Source organism: Myxine glutinosa, chromosome 11 (assembly GCF_964187855.1).
Source record: "Myxine glutinosa chromosome 11, kmMyxGlut1.1, whole genome shotgun sequence".
Lineage (NCBI taxonomy): Eukaryota > Metazoa > Chordata > Myxini > Myxiniformes > Myxinidae > Myxine > Myxine glutinosa.
The window spans coordinates 34,167,405-34,186,016 of record NC_136271.1 but is presented as its reverse complement, the minus strand read 5'-3'; the positions used below and the strand labels follow the sequence as shown (position 1 = coordinate 34,186,016).

General features: G+C 44.3%; 2 protein-coding genes across 3 annotated transcripts in view; one reads left to right on the top strand and one right to left on the bottom strand.

Annotated features, from left to right (window-relative positions):
• Positions 1-342: 342 nt before the first annotated feature.
• On the top strand, positions 343-13,856 carry VBP1 (VHL binding protein 1). The gene is made up of 6 exons (XM_068130438.2): positions 343-422; positions 9,416-9,537; positions 11,246-11,312; positions 11,451-11,552; positions 11,645-11,783; positions 11,901-13,856. Exons 1-6 carry the CDS (start codon positions 372-374, stop codon positions 11,957-11,959), a joined length of 540 nt encoding a protein of 179 aa, XP_067986539.1. The 5' UTR covers positions 343-371; the 3' UTR covers positions 11,960-13,856.
• The window catches only part of LOC137436555 (protein FAM3B-like), a 76,086-nt gene continuing 67,124 nt past the window's right edge, over positions 9,651-18,612 (bottom strand). Inside the window, exons 8-10 of one of the 2 annotated variants that reach the window (XM_068130436.2) lie at positions 17,140-17,266; positions 14,568-15,664; positions 9,651-10,715 (exon numbers count right to left, since the gene is read on the bottom strand). In XM_068130436.2, the coding sequence (XP_067986537.2) occupies positions 15,554-15,664; positions 17,140-17,266 (238 nt within the window). In that variant the 3' untranslated portion in view covers positions 9,651-10,715; positions 14,568-15,553. Of the gene's footprint in view, positions 10,716-14,567; positions 15,665-17,139; positions 17,267-18,612 lie in introns of those variants that run through there. The other variant, XM_068130437.2, reaches the window with a different exon arrangement.

Here is an 18,612-nt window from a genome sequence, read left to right as displayed (position 1 = left end):
GGTTTAAAAATTTGACGCATAAAAAACGCAAAACAGCATTATTTAAACGACCATTTTAGTGATCAACATATATTCATTATTTTTGTTTTATGTTCTCCATTTGCCGGTTTTACTTGACTTTTCCATTTACTTACTTTACTCAAGATACACCATTAACGTGTAATTGCAGAGGTGAATAGCCTTTTCTAGTTAGGACTACTGGTTTCTATGTCATATTTCTTTGTCGTTGAAATTTTATTTAACGAAATGTCACAACACATTTTACATCGCGTGAGGTATCGCTAACGGACGGACAGGTGATTTAATTTTTTTTTAATCAGAACGAATGAAAAGTTTTTTTAAAAAAAATTAACGGATGTGACGTATTTGACATGGCGGCTCCAGAGAAGAAGCATCTTGGAATCGTGGAGGCTTTATTTGTGGTATGTTTGGCGATCTCTTCACGGGCTGATGAAGTGTTTGATGTATAATTGCACTCAGAAAATGCACATTTGTGCTGTCGCCAATGCAGGTTCATAAGGTTTTGTCCTCGCGTCATTTGATTCAAACACATGTACGTGTTCATGAACTTGCAGGCTTATGAATGCTACAAAGACAAAGTATAAACCATAGTTAGTTTATAAGTGTATGATAATGTTTGCAACCTTGCTGGTGTCTGCTGGTGCTTTTTCAGAATGAGCTTTTAGTAAAATCGATTCCAATCTCGGCAATGGTGAGTGCATGATCGACCGAGGCATCATCACTCGGGGTAGTTTGAAATGTAATATACTAGCAGAAGTACCCGGCATTGCCGGGCGGGGGTGGGGGAAGGGGAGGGGAGGGGAGAAGAGGGGGGAGGGGGAGGGGAGGAGAAGGGGGGGGAGGGGAGGAGAAGGGGGGGAGGGGAGGAGAAGGGGGGGGAGGGAAGGAGAAGGGGGGGGAGGGGAGGAGAAGGGGGGGGAGGGGAGGAGAAGGGGGGAGGGGAGGTGAGAAGAGGGTGGGGAAAGTACCCGGCATTCGTGTATAAACGTGAGGGAGAAGGGGGGGGAGGGATGGGAGAGGAGGGGGAGGGAGGGAGGGGGAGGAAGAGGAGGAGGAGAGGGGGGAGGGGAGGAGGAGGAGAGGGGGGAGGGGAGGAGAGAAGAGGGGGGAGGGGAGGAGAGAAGAGGGGGGGGAGGAGAGAAGGGGGAGGAGAGAAGAGGGAGGGGGAGGAGAGAAGAGGGGGGGGAGGAGAGAAGAGGGGGGGGAGGAGAGAAGAGGGGGGGAGGAGAGAAGAGGGGGGGGGGGGAGGAGAGAAGAGAGGGGGGGAGGAGAGAAGAGGGGGGGGAAGTACCCGGCATTCCGTGTATAAACGTGAGGGAGAAGAGAGGGGGGAGGGGGAGGGATGGGAGAGGAGGAGGGGGAGGGATGGGAGAGGAGGAGGGGGAGGGGGGAGGGCGCGCGCTGCTCTGCCACCGATTCAGATTCCGTGTATAATATTCCTCGCTGAAAAAAATATGGATCTAAAGATGAAAGAAAAAAAACCTATGTGGTGTGAATGGCAATGTTCCTCGCTGAAATGTGAAAAAACGCAATCGCGCGGCAAGGAACATCACGTGATCGCTCTGAGCGATCGATTGCAACTCTGCGTCGTGGCCAACGTGGCCTCATGCACCCAGGTGATTGGCTAACTCGAGCTCGAGAGAGCCATAATGCGCTACGTTATGGCAAAAAATATGGATCTAAAGATGAAAAAAAAAAAACCTATGTGGTGTGAACGGCAATGTTCCTCGCTGAAATGTGAAAAAACTGAATTACGTGCGAACGCATAACTGTGAGATTATGGCGGCAAAGTTGGAACATCACGTGATCGCTCTGAGCGAATCAGCACGCTGCTCTGCCATTCCGGTCATAATATGCCTCGCTGAAATGCGCTGAGGTAAAAATATGGTAAAAAAATATTATGAAATAAATTTTTAGGTTGGCCATGTTCTTCCCAGGCTCAATGGCTATGTTTGTGCCAACTATCAAGTACGTGAGCCTCCGTTTAGGAGTCTATCGGTAACATTACACACACACGCACACACACACGCACACACACACACACACACACACACAAACTGTTTTATATATATAGATAAACTGATTATTGGTTGAGAAGTCGGTGTAAGTGTTTACCATCCAATTTACTCTTTATGTAGGTAAAATCTTTAATTGGGGGAAAAAAAAAAAAAAAAAAAGATTCTTGCTAATGAGGTTTGATATGGCTGAGCTCACCCAAATTGGAGTTGCACATGTGACCTTACTTGTGCCATTTAATTATTATTATTATTATTTTTTTTTTGGGGATACAAGATCGAGGCTCGTGTAAGAGCTAACATTGATCACAAAAGACAAACTGACACATAAAACATAAAACATGATAAAGGGAGCGGGAGACGAGATGGAGAGCAGGGACATCGGGAGATCTGTGGGAGGTAGAGGGCTTGGAGGGGGGGGAGGAGGGGAGGGGAGGGGGGGGAGAAGGGGAGGGGGGGAGGAGGGGAGGGGAGGGGGGGGAGAAGGGGAGGGGGGGAGGAGGCGTGGGGTGGGGGGGGGGGCGGGAGAGGTAAAAAAAAAACACATGTACACTGCTAGGACTTCCAGGAAAGAAGTCGGTATTTCAAAAAAGTGGATCTGGGGTGATGTCACCAATTTGCAAGAAACGAACTAATAATGAAGGGAAATGCAGCATGCTCAGCACAGTGTGACTGATTGGCTGTTGGATGATAGGATATACAAAATATGGGGCAATTCACCTGGTAGAGCCAGGTAAGCACTGGTAGAGTATGGATGACCCACAAAATATGTACATTAGCCGATGGTTTGAACAAACTTGTGAAAGCACCATGCAAATTACATCACATCGGGTGAATACTTTGAGAAGCCAAAAGTAGCGACCCTGGAATGGTAATGACCTTTGACCTATAAATTGACCTCCTTAATGTGCATTTTTGATGGTAGTTGCAAAACATCAGGAGGCCTTCCTTGGTCCTCAGAAGTTCTACAAAGTTTGGTGAAAATAGGACTATTCGTTTTAGCTTCACGGGTGATGAAGCTTGTGGTAAGGGTTCATCGAAATTGTGATTCTAGTTTCGGTGAAGAAGATCCGAGTGTTTACATACTGATTCACTGACTGACTGACGGACACCACACGATGCTAGTACCTCACCTGAGCTATGGTCCAGGTGAGCTAAAGTAGATGGTGCTGTAATACTATTACTAATAGTTGAATTGTAAATCTTTGCACATACCCACAGTCCCGACACTTGTTTGAATGTAAAAATTGACCTGTTGATATAACGTATTGTAATATAAAATGTGAACTCTTGTCTCTAAGTCTTGTGATTCTGAACCCATTTTTATCAACCTTTGGAGGTTTTTATTTTTTAACTTGCAGGATCTACGGCTGGTAATGGAGCTGCCACACTCGCATCTCACACACATGCATATACAGATGAATGCATGAGACGCGGCACAAGACTTAGACCGGACAAACACAGCCACTGGATTGAGGGGTAATGACGTCATTTTCCGGTTCATTCTGGATACTAGTGGTGTCACAACAATGGCACCACCTTTCTCACCGCACTCAGCAGGGCATTTCCTAAGGAATAATTTCCTCCTCCCCATTAGGGTGGTTCTTAAAAATGAAAGTTAGAAAAGTCATGCTCCTAACACATAAAAAATTTTGTAAGTGTGAAAAAAACCCTTTTGAAATTTTAAGCCATTTGGACTAAATTTCGGGGTTGCACATGGAGTTTGTAATTTCACATATTTGGCTCACATAAATGTTTGGAGTTAATTATTTATTCTCCACTGCTATACTTGTGATTTTAACCATTACAGTTGACCTATGACCTTGCTATCTACTGCACATTTTGAAGTTGTTTTTAAGTTTATTGAATACAGTACAGCCGTACCCTGGTGTATGCAGTTGCTCTCATTGAAGAGTACAATCGTCTCCTGATAAGGGATGAACAACAAACCCAGTATCTGCTTCAAGTTGTGACAGACCATCGCAAGAGGTTTCCCGATTGCAGGAAATCGAAGCTTATCCGGCACAAACATTGAGTGGCTGGCAACCATGAGTCGCTGTGCAACCCCTAAAACATGATGTATTCAAAAAATATTTCACAGGCAGAAGTTTTACCTCTATACCAAAAAAATTAACGGTTAGGAGTAAAACAATTCAATTTTTTTTTTTTGCCTGATGTAGCTAAGAACCACCCTACTCCCCATGGATGCCAACCTATGTGGATTGTTGGTGCTCCTTTTGAATGCTGAATGTCAAGCAAGGAAGATTATTAATGTTAATCATATTTTACAGTGAGACCGATGTTCTTTCTAATCTTCACTATAAGAGATAGGTGCGTGTCACGTGCCAGGGAGTGTTTTGGACCAAAAAAATTAATTGAAATTGACATTTTTTAAGAAAAAAAAAAGGTTGGATTTTAGGGGATTTTTTTTTTTAAATCGCTCTATTGTGAGTGAAGGGAAGTGTGTGGGGACCCCATTCCTTTGTGGGTGCAGGTAAGTGTTTTGGAGCCCACAAAAAATGGACTGGGAAACACTGGGTAGGTACCCCTGTTAGTTTTAAATAAACTAGAAACACCTACTTCCTATGGGAACAGCCAAGAGAGGTGGGATGGCGGTGGTGGTGGCTCTTCCTTGCGGATCATGCAGATGGCGATGGGTTCATACTCTTCTTCTTATTATTATTATTATTCTATAACAGCCACAATTATTCCCACGTCTTGTCGGGTTGGCCATGGAAAGCTTGGCCGAAATCTTTCACGAACGAGCTGCCAAGACCTCACGTTTTAGTAAGGTTAGAGCAGGAACTTAGAAGTCGTTCGTAGCTCACCTACTCTTTGCGAAGGAAACTGCGGTATCTTTAGCATCCACCGACCCAGCAGACAGGATGCCCAGTTTAACGTCCATCTGAGGGCCACATGGAGAAATCGCTCTGCCTGTGAAACACCGGCTTGACAGTTTATAGCTGGGTCGGGATTCAAACCCAGGCTACACAGCTTATAGGCAAGTATGCATTACGAATGGGGTTATGCGTTGAATAAAGGTCACAATTGGTCCGTAAGGGTGTCGGGGGCAATATCGCATGCCACACTTGAAGCCACGACTGGGGAAACCAAGATACACCACATGACCAAAAGTATGTGGACACCCGAACATCACACATCTCATTCCAAAATCATGGGCATTAATATGGAGTTGGTCCCCCCTTTGCTGCTATAACAGCCTCCACTCTTCTGGGAAGGCTTTCCACTAGATGTTGGAACATTGCTGCGGAGATTTGCTTCCATTCAGCCACAAGAGCATTAGTGAGGTCAGGCACTGATGTTAGGCGATTAGGCCTGGCTCGCTATCGGCGTTCCAATTCATCCCAAAGGTGTTTGATGGGGTTGAGGTCAGGGTTTTGTGCAGGCCAGTCAAGTTCTTCCACACCAATCTCGACAAACCATTTCTGTATGGACCTCACTTTGTGCACGGGGCCATTGTCATGCTGAAACAGGAAAGGGCCTTCCCCAAACTGTTACCACAAAGTTGGAAGCACACAATCGTCTACAATATCATTGTATGCTGTAGCGTTAAGATTTCCCTTCACTGGAACTAAGGGGCCAAGCCCGAACCATGAAAAACAGCCCCAGACCATTATTCCTCCTCCACCAAACTCTACAGTTGGCACTATGCATTCAGGCAGGTAGCGTTCATCCAGCATCCGCCAAACCCAGATTCGTCCATCGGACTGCCAGACGGTGAAGCCTGATTCATCATTCCAGAGAACGTGTTTCTACTGTTCCAGAGTCCAATGGTGGCGAGCTTTACACCACTCCAGCCGATGCTTGGCATTGCGCATGGTAATCTTAGGCTTGTATGCTCAGCCATGAAAACCCATTACATGAAGTTCCCAACGAACAGTTCTTGTGCTGACGTTGCTTCCAGAGGCAGTTTGGAACTCGGTAGTGAATGTTTCAACCGAGGACAGACAATTTATTTGTGGTACGCACTTCAGCACTCGGCGGTCCCGTTCTGTGAGCTTGTGTGGCCTACCACTTCGCGGCTGAGCTGTTGTTGCTCCTAGAGTCCTAGACGTTTCCACTTCACAATAACAGCACTTACAGCTGACTGGGGCAGCTCTAGCAGGGCAGAAATCTTACAAACTGGCTTATTGGAGAGGTGGCATCCCATGACGGTGCCACGTTGAAAGTCACTGAGCTCTTCAGTACAGCTGATTCTACTGCCAATGTTTGTCTATGGCGATTGCATGGCTGTGTGCTTGATTATATATACCTGTCAGCAATGGGTGTGGCTAAAATAGCCGAATCCACAAATTAGAAGGGTTGACCGCATACTTTTGGTCATGTAGTGTATGTTATAAACGATCCATGTACAGTCCACAAAATCTTATGGCTAGAAAGACTGAACAGGCATTCATGCGTAAAGACTCATTTGAGCACATTACCTCGAGGCCAAGGAAGTTGTGACAGCTCGGAGCCGTTAGACTGTGGGGAGCATGATAAGCATATAATGCCTCCATTATGTTGGGGATGTGTTCATTACCAATCAGCTTGTAGAGCACTCACTAAGTGGCTTAAGCACTCCATTTAAGTGTTTTATGAGGAACGGCTTGCTTGGCAAGCGTTAGCAAGCTTATTGGTGATGGAGCACACACACCCCTGGTTTGTTTCAAATTTCTTTCATTAGTGTCTGTTTAAAGAAGTAATCCTACATTGGAAAGAATTGATGCTTGCGGTTATCATAATTTTTACTTCCAGTTGGCACTGTGCCCCACAAAACGCCACGCTGAGCTATTGATATACACCTTAACACGGAGGTGGCCCAATGCAGAACTTGGGGGGGGGGGGGTATGGGTCACCTCCACGATCCCAAGTAACGACAGAATGTGTCACATTCAGACAGACAATTGCCAAATTGCATATTGTTGCAGTTTTGGGAAACTACTAAAAAGTAATGGCAACTACCATGCAGGTCCCTTAGAATAGTTATTTCATAGCAGGCTATCTTAGCCCTTCCCCTTATTTCGGGTTAGTATGTCGTTGTGCGTTGCGGAAAGGGAAGATAGGCCCTCCACTCATAAGGGATAATTCACAAGGCAGATGCACAAAGATTGCATCGACAGATTGATTTAAAGTCTTGAAGGACAGAAGACAGACCAAAGACCAATGGGATATGCACCAATCAGGGCCTAAGTCCCTTCGAGAGAGCTAGTGGGGGCGGAGTGACGGGCTCCACCAATCAGGGGCCAGGACACCCTCAAACACCTGCCCCCTACCCCCCACCCTCATCACGGCTGGACAAAAGGGCTTGCATGTGTTTTCTCTCTCTGTCTCTGTCTCTCTCTCTCTGCCGGGTTCACTCAGCATGTGCCTGCATGATTACTCTCTCCCTCTTTGCCGGTTTCATTGAGCACGTGTGTGTCCGCTCACTCATGCACGTGTGCGCATGTACTCACTGGCCTCAGTACATGCCTGCATTAATCTTTGCCTTGGATTCCATTGGCTGCACACGTGTTTTTGGACTCTCTCTTCGGCTGGAACATTGTTCACCTTGCCTCTGCACGTGATTCACTCGCTTGGCCGGTTTCATTCTTGCACGTGTGTACAACACTCACTTTACCTTGCAAGAGATCACGACGTGCTTACTCCACGTGTCCCTGGCACTCACTCTGCACGGTTCCCTGGCACTCGCTCTGCATGATTCTCGACACTTCTTACCTGCTTGTGTTCTTGCTGGGATCACCTTTACCTGCTCATGTTCGTGCTGGGATCACCTTTACCTGCTCCTGTTCTTGCTGGGATCACCTTTACCTGCTCGTGTTTGTGCTGGGATCACCTTTACATGCTTGTGTTCTGGACTGCCGTTTGCCGGCCTGGTGTTTGTTGGTGAGGTCGAGACAAAAGGCGTAGTGAGGAGAAGCGTCTGGTAAAATCGTGGCCATTTTGATGACAGGTTCCCAACGTTCGTACCCCTCCCCTCCCCTGTGAATGAGTGCTGAGCACCCTTGTTGTGTTTATTCGTAGTGATCGTAATAAGGCGTAGAATAAGCTATGTTTCTGCCTCTTGCCCTTTTTCTTTCCTATTGATAAGTTTCACTGTAAATATTTGTAAATAAATCAAATCGTTAAACATTGCCTTTCTCTCTGTCCGTGAATGTCTCTTCCTCCATTGATCCGCCATTGCTCGCACCCAGGTTAGCGATCTGCCGTATCAAAATTAGCATTAGCCCTGCAGGTACCAACGGTTGCTCGGCCATCTAAATTTCCATCCAGGAACAAAAGAAAGTGGAACACCGCCGGACACTGCCGGAGGGTACGCACGGTACTTTCCCCGATTGAAACCGTCATGTGGTACAGGTAAGTGGAGTTAGACGATGGTCCCTGCTATCGCGCGACGGACCAATTGGTGTTCGTAGTTGCTGGTTCGCAACCTGCCGAAGTAGGAAGTCATTCGTGCCCGGCAGCCTCAGGTCCGGTAAGTTCGGGAGGGAACGGAGGCGAACCCCCTCGTAGTGGACCCAAACCCCAGGCCGTAACAATATTTTAGTATTCATGCTACTTTGGACAATAAATCTTATTTTTCTTCGGCTGTTGCTAACGACTATGAGCATGAAGGCGTATGGGTCAGCACTTGTCTGCACGACGATGGGAAGCGAGACCAGCACGGACCAGGCTTGAGGACAATAAATAAGTGGTTTCTAACCCCCAAGTTCATTTTTTTGCTGCATCCTGAAATGCTTGTTGTTTTAGCGGGATTTGTATGCCTGAGTCGACGAAATCGCTGGAGGCATTGTGTTTTTGGGTTGTCCGTCCTTCCGTGATAGGTTTTCGTTACTGTGATAACTTGAGAACGGCTGAACGGATCCAAGTAAACCTGGTTCAGGTATGTATGATGATGTAAAGATGAACTGATTCGATTTTAGGGTCAAAGTCAATGGTCAGCGGTCATGTTAGGTAAAAATCCTATTACCACGATAACTTGTGAACCCTTGATGGGATTTTGACCAAACTTGGTATAAGTATATGTTATGATGAAAAGATGAACCGATTAGATTTTGGCATCGAAGGTGGAAGGTCAGAGGCCATGTTAGGTAAAATTGTGATACTTGAAAACAGCTGGATTTAAATCAAACTTGATACAAATATGTATAATGATGTAATAATGTGGGCGGAGACATATCTGTCGATGTCGTGACATCAGAGTGCTGCTCTAGTTCTCTTTTAAACTCTGCAAAAACAGCTGGCGGTGTGCTGCTGTAAACCGCGGGCTGCTGGATTATATGGAGAACATTGCACTGTTGTAGCACAGTGTGCACTATCAAAGAAATGCACATCATTTGAGGGGTGTGAGATGGTGTGCTGATTGGTGTTGTGTACAGGACGATGTGAGTGCCTTTCTGGAAGAGAGGGGAGAGAGTGCACCAGCTGCACTGCGATGGTTAAATGAGCAACATCAGAAGTACAAACTCATGGAGCAAGGCTTGATGCAGAAGAGTCAGAGGTAAAGGAAAGGTTTTCAGTTCGAGCATCATTTGTTTTTGTTTTTTTCTTTGAAGAGCATGATAAAACACCAATTTTTCTCTGTTTTGTTGCAAAAAATGACTCAGTCAGGTGATTGGTATACTAAGCTTTATGAGAGACAAGCTGGGACCCAATCAAAATCGGGTTATTTGTACTTCAGTAAAACATAAGAAGATTGATTACATCTGTAGTAAAATGAACTTGAGTGCAACATGGCAATGACAGGCCAAATGGCCTCCTCATTTGCTTGTTTAAGGTCATTACATTCACTGTAGTACCACACACACTACACACTGTGAACCCTTTATAAGTTCATTTCCATTCTGCATATGGAAAATAAATATTTAAATGCAATTCACTATACTAGTGAGATACCTGTGCTACACACGGGTGGGAGGCCAGAAGCAAACAGGCAATGCAGATACGGCGAATGTTAAAGCATGAAACCAATAAATTCCACATTCCTGTAGCACCTTCAGTCGCACATCAGACATGGACAGCAAGTTCGTGAAGGACTTCCATGAAAAATGTACCCGTTCGCAAACAAACGGGTACGTTCACGTATGGAAACATCGATCGTGGGTCCGTGGCGAATCTGCATATGGCGATCCGCGAAGTTCACTTTCAGAAAGTAGAAACCATCACGGCATGTCGTCATTCAATTGAACTCGATATCTCTTTTTTTCATTCAAACAGCATAACTCTAATCACAAAATAAACTTTTAACAACATTGTTAATGTTTCCTTCATTGTAAAAACTACCAAGTCAACAGTTAAAAGGATTTTGAGCCGATAGGTGTTACGGCCTCGGCAAGATCGATGGAGACAACGATCTGTTGGCTTATACACCGCCCAAATAGCTATGCGGAATCCTCTCATGTAGAGATTAAACCCACGTCGTTTGAACTTTGGCCGAGGTCATTATTTACTTTTAATGATGTTTATATACAAATCATAAAGAAGATAATTGGTTTTGGGTCGTCCTTTCCGCATATCTCATGGGATTGTGAGTTGGAGAGACGACCATGATGTGGGGAGAGGGTTGGCATTCTCTCAAGCAGAGGTTCAACCCATGTCCTTATAAAAGGTCTTTGTCCGAGGTCACCGTGTCCGATCGGTGCAGCTGTGCAGCGATCGGTGCAGCCGTTTGTGCGGCACCTGGGAAAATAACGTTATGCGGGAATCCAAACGTGAAAATGCTGGTGGCCAACGCTGAAATTGGAAAAACAATATACCCTATTTTACTCCAGGCGATCCCAGGATTACCCACCCAAAATATCGTTGCGATCGGTTTAGCCGTTTTTGCGGTACCTTCCAACGGACGGACGGACATTTGGTGAATTATTTATAGTAAGATTGCCACCTCTCCGGCGACGGCCTTCATTCAGGCCGTGCCTGACATCACTGCTATTCCCATATTGGCCACGTAGTGCATGGGGAGCGTACAGTACAGGCCACCTGTCCCTCCCTGACGTGTCATTACGCTGGTAATACAAGTGGAGACGCCATTACCCTTAGAGCACATGGTTAGGAATCGATGGGTGTGATTGCACAACAGAGAATAAATGAAATAAAGGGGAAGACGACAGACAGGGAACTCATTGGGGTGAGACGAGATCCAAGATGTCTTATTCTAACATTAACTTCCCCCCTCCCCTCAGTCATCTTTGTAATACTTTTTTTCATAGGCTACGTGGTCAGATTCCTGATATTGAACATTCGCTGAAGATCATCCATTATATGCAACAGAAGCAGGTATTATTTGCCTGCACTTTAACACACTGTACTTTTGTTTAATTTATAAACATAATGACAGTTTAAAAAGGGTTTGCATCTGCTTTTTCTTCCCCTCCGCCCCCCTCCTCACCCCTCCTCTTCCCACATACCCCACAGAAAGATGGTGATAAGAATATTGAATCACATTTCATGCTGTCTGACAACGTTTTTGCTTCAGCTTCTCTCTCACTGACAAACTCTGTCTGCCTCTGGCTCGGGGTACTGTCCCATTTAAACATTCCCACACAAATTGCACCATCTCTCATTGATGCGTTGTCACTTTAATGTCATCGGCATACTCTCTCGTTTAGGCTAACGTCATGATGGAGTACTCGGTGGACGCAGCTCTACAGCTGCTGGAAAAGAACCTAACGCAGGCTCGCTCGAGTATAAACTCGCTTGACTCGCATCTTGGGTTCTTGCGTGATCAGATCACAACCACCGAAGTCAGTATCCTTCTCTTGCTGGCAGCCATTTGTCACGACTCCCTGGAGAAGTGCTATGTTTTGTGTATCGTTTGGAACTTGCTGCTATCATGTTACAATGTTATCCCTAACCGTGTGCCAGCTATTGCAAGGGTGTACAACTGGGATGTTAAAAGGCGGCAAGCAACTACGCGCGCATGACGAAGCTCTGCCACCACGACCTGATACTCTTGTTATAATTGCGTTGTCTCGAATAATAATATTCATTCTACATTTGGAGGATATATCAAAGGTAGTATGTAATTATTGCAGTGAATAAAATATACCTGCATTCCCAATTTTCTTCCTCTACTCTTGATTGAGTTCCCCCCCCCCCCCCCCCCCCCTCAATGATAATATTTCTCAGGCTAATAATTAATGTGCCAACTAGAATGCTGCCAAGCTGAACAGTTTATCATGTTGGGTTTAACGGGTTGAAGAGAGTGTGGGCGTTTGTTCCAGAGGTTGGAAAGAAAAAAAGGAGTGAAGGTGAGCAGAGAGTCTTGATTTTGGCAGTTTCAGCAGAAGAGGGTTGTGACAGAACTTGTGCATCCTGAAGGAATATTTGGGGGACAGAGCAGGGGGAGCTAGACCAGAGAGGAGTCTGTAGAAGACCGCCAACCGCCAACCTGCCTGCGGTGAGAGAGTGAAAGGCCCTCAGAATCGGCTTCATCACAGGAGATTCCAATGATTCTGAAAGCTTTGGTTTCTACAGCGTGAAGCCGAGCTAGGTGTGAGGCAGGAGCACCGGCCCATAGGGGAGAACAGTATTCCATCAAGCTGCGGATGAAAGCTTTATATGTGGTGAGTAGCTCAATATGCCAAATAAATTCAGATGACAGCTTTTTTGTTGGCAAAAAAAGGAAGACAGACAACAAATTTTGGCAAAAAATGAGTTCATTTCATTTGCAGATTGAAAGAATGATTTGTTACTTTCAGGAAGAGAAAATGATTGCTTTTTAAGTCCAGTTAAACGCCGGATTTGTTTGTGCCATTTAGCTGGTTACCTCCGCCACCGATGGTGGACGGAGGTTGTTTTCACCCCTCAAAATCTCAAGATCTCAAAACGTGGACGGATTCGGACGAAATTTGGCAGAGAGGTTGGATATGACAAGGACGAAATTTTGCAGAGAGGTGTAGTGTATGTGACAAGGACGAAATGATTAGACTTTGGTGAAAATCTGGATCCGGATCCGGCTACTATAATTTTTTAAATGATTCTTCCCCTTTGAGTGATAGGGCTAAAACCGACATATAGCAATATATCTTAAAAAGTTGTGGACGGATTCGGACGAAATTTGGCAGGGAGTTTGGATGTGACAAGGACGAAATTTGGCAGAGATGTATGTAGCTGACATATGTGACGAGGGCGAAATGATTACATTTTGGTGAGGATCCAGATCCGGCTAGTATAATTTTTTTAAATGATTCTTCACCTTTGAGTGATCGGGCTAAAACCGCCATACAGCAATATATCTCAAAGTTGTGGACGGATTCGGACGAAATTTGGTGGAGAGGTTGGATGTGCAACAAGGAAGAATTGGTTCACTTTTGGTGAAGATCCAGATCTGGATCCGGCTAGTATAATTTTTTAAATGATTCTTCACCATTGAGAGATTGGGCTAAAACCGACATATAGCAGGATATCTCAAAGTTGTGGACAGATTTGGACGAAACTTGGTGGACAGGTTGTGTGTGACAATGACTCATCGATTTGATTTTGGTGAAGATCTGAATATGGATTCGGATACGAGGTTTATTTAATTTTTGCGTGATTCTTCACCATTGAGAGATTGGGCTAAAAGCAATATATAATATGATATTTTAAAAGGTTATGGGCGAGTTATGACTAAACTTTGGCGAGTGGACGAGTTGGTTAGGTGACAAGAACAAGCCGATTCGATTTTGGTTCAGTTCCGAATCCAGATCTGGCCTCTCGGTGGGATACACAACATAAACTGTTCAGCCTGGCGGAGGTATGTGCTCTACCGAGCGCTGTTCTAGTTTTGCTCATTTTCGGTGTTCAATATTTCGAATAAAAAAAACTACTTTTCACAAACTTTATTGTTCTTTGCACTTTATTTTGTAAGCTGCAGTATATATAATCTCCCCGTTTAAAGGCAGCAACACTTTGTATTATCAACCTGCATAAGGCATTATATTGATCCGTGGCTTATCATTTGTTCGACATTTAAACGTTGTTAATTGAAAACAATGTTTATACCAAGTATTTGAGTTGCGAAAATTGTTCAGCCATGCTATTGGGATTGTTACACTCTCTCGATACTGACCAATCCATATGCATTATGCATTGCCCAAAAGCATGGATATAAGAGCCACAAAAAAGCCGAAAGAAAACCTTACGAGGTTTAACAGATTGTATTAATTGATTTGGAACATACTCTTTAGTTAGACCTTTTTAAACCCTTTAGATCCCTTGGCCTTTTACACCAATTTAGACACTTTAGATCATTGTAGATCTTTTAAGTCCCCTTAGACTCCTGAAGACATTTACATCCTTTTTTCGCTCTTTCACGAGCCTCGATCTTGTATACAAAAAAAAAAAAAAAATCCTTTAGACCCCAAATACTATTGGAAAAATACCCTTTAAACCCTGAACCCTCAATGCCATTATAGATCATTTACACCATTACACACCTCATACTTGTATACCCGTTAGATGCCTTTAGACACGCACCACACAAACATCTATAGAGTCTTCAATATAGACTATACTTTTTCATCAGGTAATGAGGTAATCTCCACCCACCTGGATACTTTACAAAGTGGAACACAATTTGTATAATGGATATTCCTCGCACGGTGTCTCATCGCGCCGCAGCGGCAAGTCGCGCGTTGTTTCTGCCTGCAAAACTCTGCACGTCTCCCGGTGGTGTCTCTGAACACGGCCGGTCCAAGCACAAACGCGTGAAGGAGAAGAACAAGGGAACCAGAGGAGAGCAAGAACAGGGCAAGATCTGAGGGTAAAAAAAGCAAGAGGGCAAGAGAGAAAATGTCCATACTCGAGTTATTTTAATGTCGGGTCGTGACGTCATTAGCACTTCACCAATCAGCGCGCCGCTTCTTGATCGCCCCTGACGTCATCGGTGGTCTTCGCCAATCGGTCCTCTGCTTCCTCCTCGGCCTTCCTTCCACCAATCAGCGGGTAGCTTCTTGCTCCGCCCTGGCCAATCACGAGTTCCTTCTCACCCTGACCTTCCCGTTGGTCAACTCCCGCCCAATAGCGAGTCGCTTCTTGCTCCGCCCTGACCAATCACGGCTCCCCGGGGCGTGTCTTCAGCCTGCCTGTCTTTCGTGGCGATGTAGCTGGTGTGTCCCAAATGGCAGTGTTCAGGACTGGCTTCCAGTTGGTTTTATGGTTATTATTTAGTGCAATTAATGGCATTTCTCACTCGTGTCTACGGTGCAGTGCCAAAAGAGGCAAAGGATAAATCACATCAGGTAGGACTTACAATGGATAATTTATCCTTTTGCCCTAATCTAGTTAACATGCCCACCCCCTTGTGACAGGGACGAAGATACACCTTACTCCGACATTCGGCAAAACAGAACTTATTACAGGTGATGGTTCTTACCTGACATCCGGAGCAACTACCTATACAAATCTACCTGACTCTACATATCACTACCCCCCACAAACATAACAATATTAACGAAAGTTGGCCAGGTCTTTTTGGAACATCCTGTATTTCTCATTAATGAAACCTTATATAAATCCATATATAAAACCTTATATTAGTGCTCTGTTTGATGAAGTTTTGAAGAATTGTACAGCAGGCAACCTTCGCTGACTGCATGATTAGGCCAGTCACCAAAGCTTTGTTGGCTTTCACCTCGGTGAACAATCTGAAGAAAGGAGGGAAAGAAAGGTTCAAAAAGATTATCATCAAAAAGATGGAAATGATAATGGTTAAAAGGAAATGTAGCAGTTAAAGCACAAAATAATCTGAGGAATATAGGGATAGGCACTTATTGAGTACAGAACTAGTGGCGGGTCAAAGTTCGAGGCAACACTCCCTCCGTTATCCAGAAGCCATTTTATATTATGCACCAGCCAATGACCAGTGATAAGACCACTGGATATGTACATTAAGCTGCCAAATTATCTTGTTCCTAAGTCTATAATATATATGTGAAATGTATTAAAATTATGACGATGCAATCCCAAGTAGTCCATGTACTTTTTAATTGCTAAACCCTCCAATAATCTGGTATCTAAGGGAATAACCAAATGAAATGAGATACACGATGCATCATCAAGAGATATGCTGTTACCTTGGTGTTAGTCCTCACATGTCATGTTCTTACCAGAGTTTATTTTTGACTAGTTTCTGGTGCTTTTGCAGGCAGTATAATCATAATTGAGTAGAATTGGGTGAATATAATGGCGTGAATGATCAGGAAGTAGGTAAGCTATCTCCAGCACAATGTCCAAATTCCTACCCGAGCTAGTCGAATATCAGGCCTGGCCAGCCGGTTCGTGAAGACTCGTGCCAAGCTTTCCCCGACCGACCCCACAAGAAAGATGGATAATTGTGACCGTCAAAGAAGCGTGATCAGGAAGTAAAAGTGGGAAATATTGCTATTCTTTCCATGAGCAAATAAAGTAGAAAAAATATTTATTTTTTGATGGTTTTTTTAAATGGACATTTTACACGAAGCACATGCAACTTGTGTCGTATAACTGCAATTAAAACGAGAGCGAAGTCGATGGCACGCCATTGCAAATCCCCACGTTTCCCACCTAAAGCAAAGTTGTAAAATGACATCTTTCACCAGGAATGACCCAATAGTGAATACAGTTAAAATACTCACGTTTTGACCCGTGATCCTAAGTACCCACCCGCTGGGGCATAAACTGGGGGTTAAATCCAGAGAATCGTCACATATTTAATGCGTCCCCCAATGTTGATTGCATATACGAAGTTTTATTTTAAAATGTGCTCTTAATTGTATTTTTTGGCATTTGACCTTTTGAATCCACCCCAAAGAGCAGGGCCAAAAATGACCTTTGCACCTTTGTGCCATGTGATGATCATAACTACCAAGTTTCGTGAATTTCTGTCCAACCGTTTAGGAGATAGTGACGGATGGATGGATGGACGGACAGACAGACGGAGCCGATTACAATATCCCCTCTCCCCTCCTCCGTTTTTTTCCAAAATGCGTGGGAATAATAATTCACGTTTGAGGTAAGGAAGAACTCCACCAACCTATGGAATTCTGGCATGTCTTGATGATGGAAATAACGATGCAGCGCACAAGCAAGATGATAATATATTAATATGCAAAAACAATTTGACATGTCACACTTCATCCACCTGTTCGTAATGTCCTGCTAGGTTGAATCCACGACCTGTCACAAACACCCAGTTATCTCGGAACTTCAAATTTGCAATCTCATTGCTTCCCATCTCTCCGAGTACAGTCCTTGCCTTCGGACTCAACCTACAATGTGGGAGACATATGTGTTAGTGTGGGGTTAAATCCATAAATGCTACCGCATCTGTATAACAATGAATATTCGACATTTGATTAAGGTACACGCACTACACCAAAGGAAGGAATGCTCACAATATATAAATTTGCACCTCCCATATACTGAGAGCTGGCAGGATGGCCTAGAGGTACGCACATTCACCACTGAGCTGTGTTGCCTGTGGATGGATTTACAAGTGCACAAAAAAGGAAGGCACCATAAACTCGCACAACCTACCCAACAATCAGGGCTTGGGTCTTCGGTAGCAATAATAGATGGCAATTCCTTCATTTCTTAATATTGATCTTCCCAGCTACAACTATTTTACTGGATGTGATTTAACCTAATTGGATGCAGGTTTCATTATCGATTATCTACAGCGCCCTCCATAAGTTTTGGAACAGTGAAGTCAAATTTCTTCTTACTGCTTATATACACCAGAAATTTTGATTTGAGATGAAAATATGAATACGAGGTAAGAGTACAGAAGGTCAGTTTTTATTTCTTGCGATTTCTATGCATATATGTTTTACCATTGTCGAACAATAACACTTTTTATGTTCAGTTCCCCCATTTAAGGTAAGTATTAGTATTGGAACAAATGACTGACAGGTGTTTCTTGGTGCATTGATCGTTCACACATAAAGGAGTTGTGAATGCCTCATCTTGGTTTTAGCCTTTTAGTCCGTGGGCTGAGTAGGGTTTACATGCACCCCCCCCCCCCCCCCCCCACAACTTAACTTCCCGGGTATGTCCATGTACCCCCCACCCTAGGGGTTAGGAAAAACCATGTTAACAGAAAAAAAAACTCATTCCCAAGGTACCTCCCACGCATATTTTGATGTTACCCACCCTGTGTCAGTGATTTCCGAAAATTAGGGGTGGGCCATAATTAGGGGTAGGCCATAATTAGGGGTAGGCCATAATGGCCATAACTTTTTACCTAGTCATCCTATGGTTGCATATGACCCCTCAAAATGTTTGTCCTGGGACACTCTTTACAATGATATGTGTTATATGCAAATGAGATCACTAATGGTCACCAGAGGTCAAACTATGATCAAAACAGATATTTCTCCACCGTTTATGGGAAAAATTTAAAATAAAATTACCTGAATTTGAGGTGAAACCACCTTTTTCAGCCTCTTGTAGGGGCGGATCCAGATGGGGAGCACAACCACATGAGAACCTAATGTTCTGATTTGTCGTCCCAAATTTCTTCCATCTTACTATAATTCACCAAATGTCCGTCCGTCCGTTCGAAGGTACCGCAAAAACGGCTCAACCGATCGCAACGATATTTTGGGTGGGTATT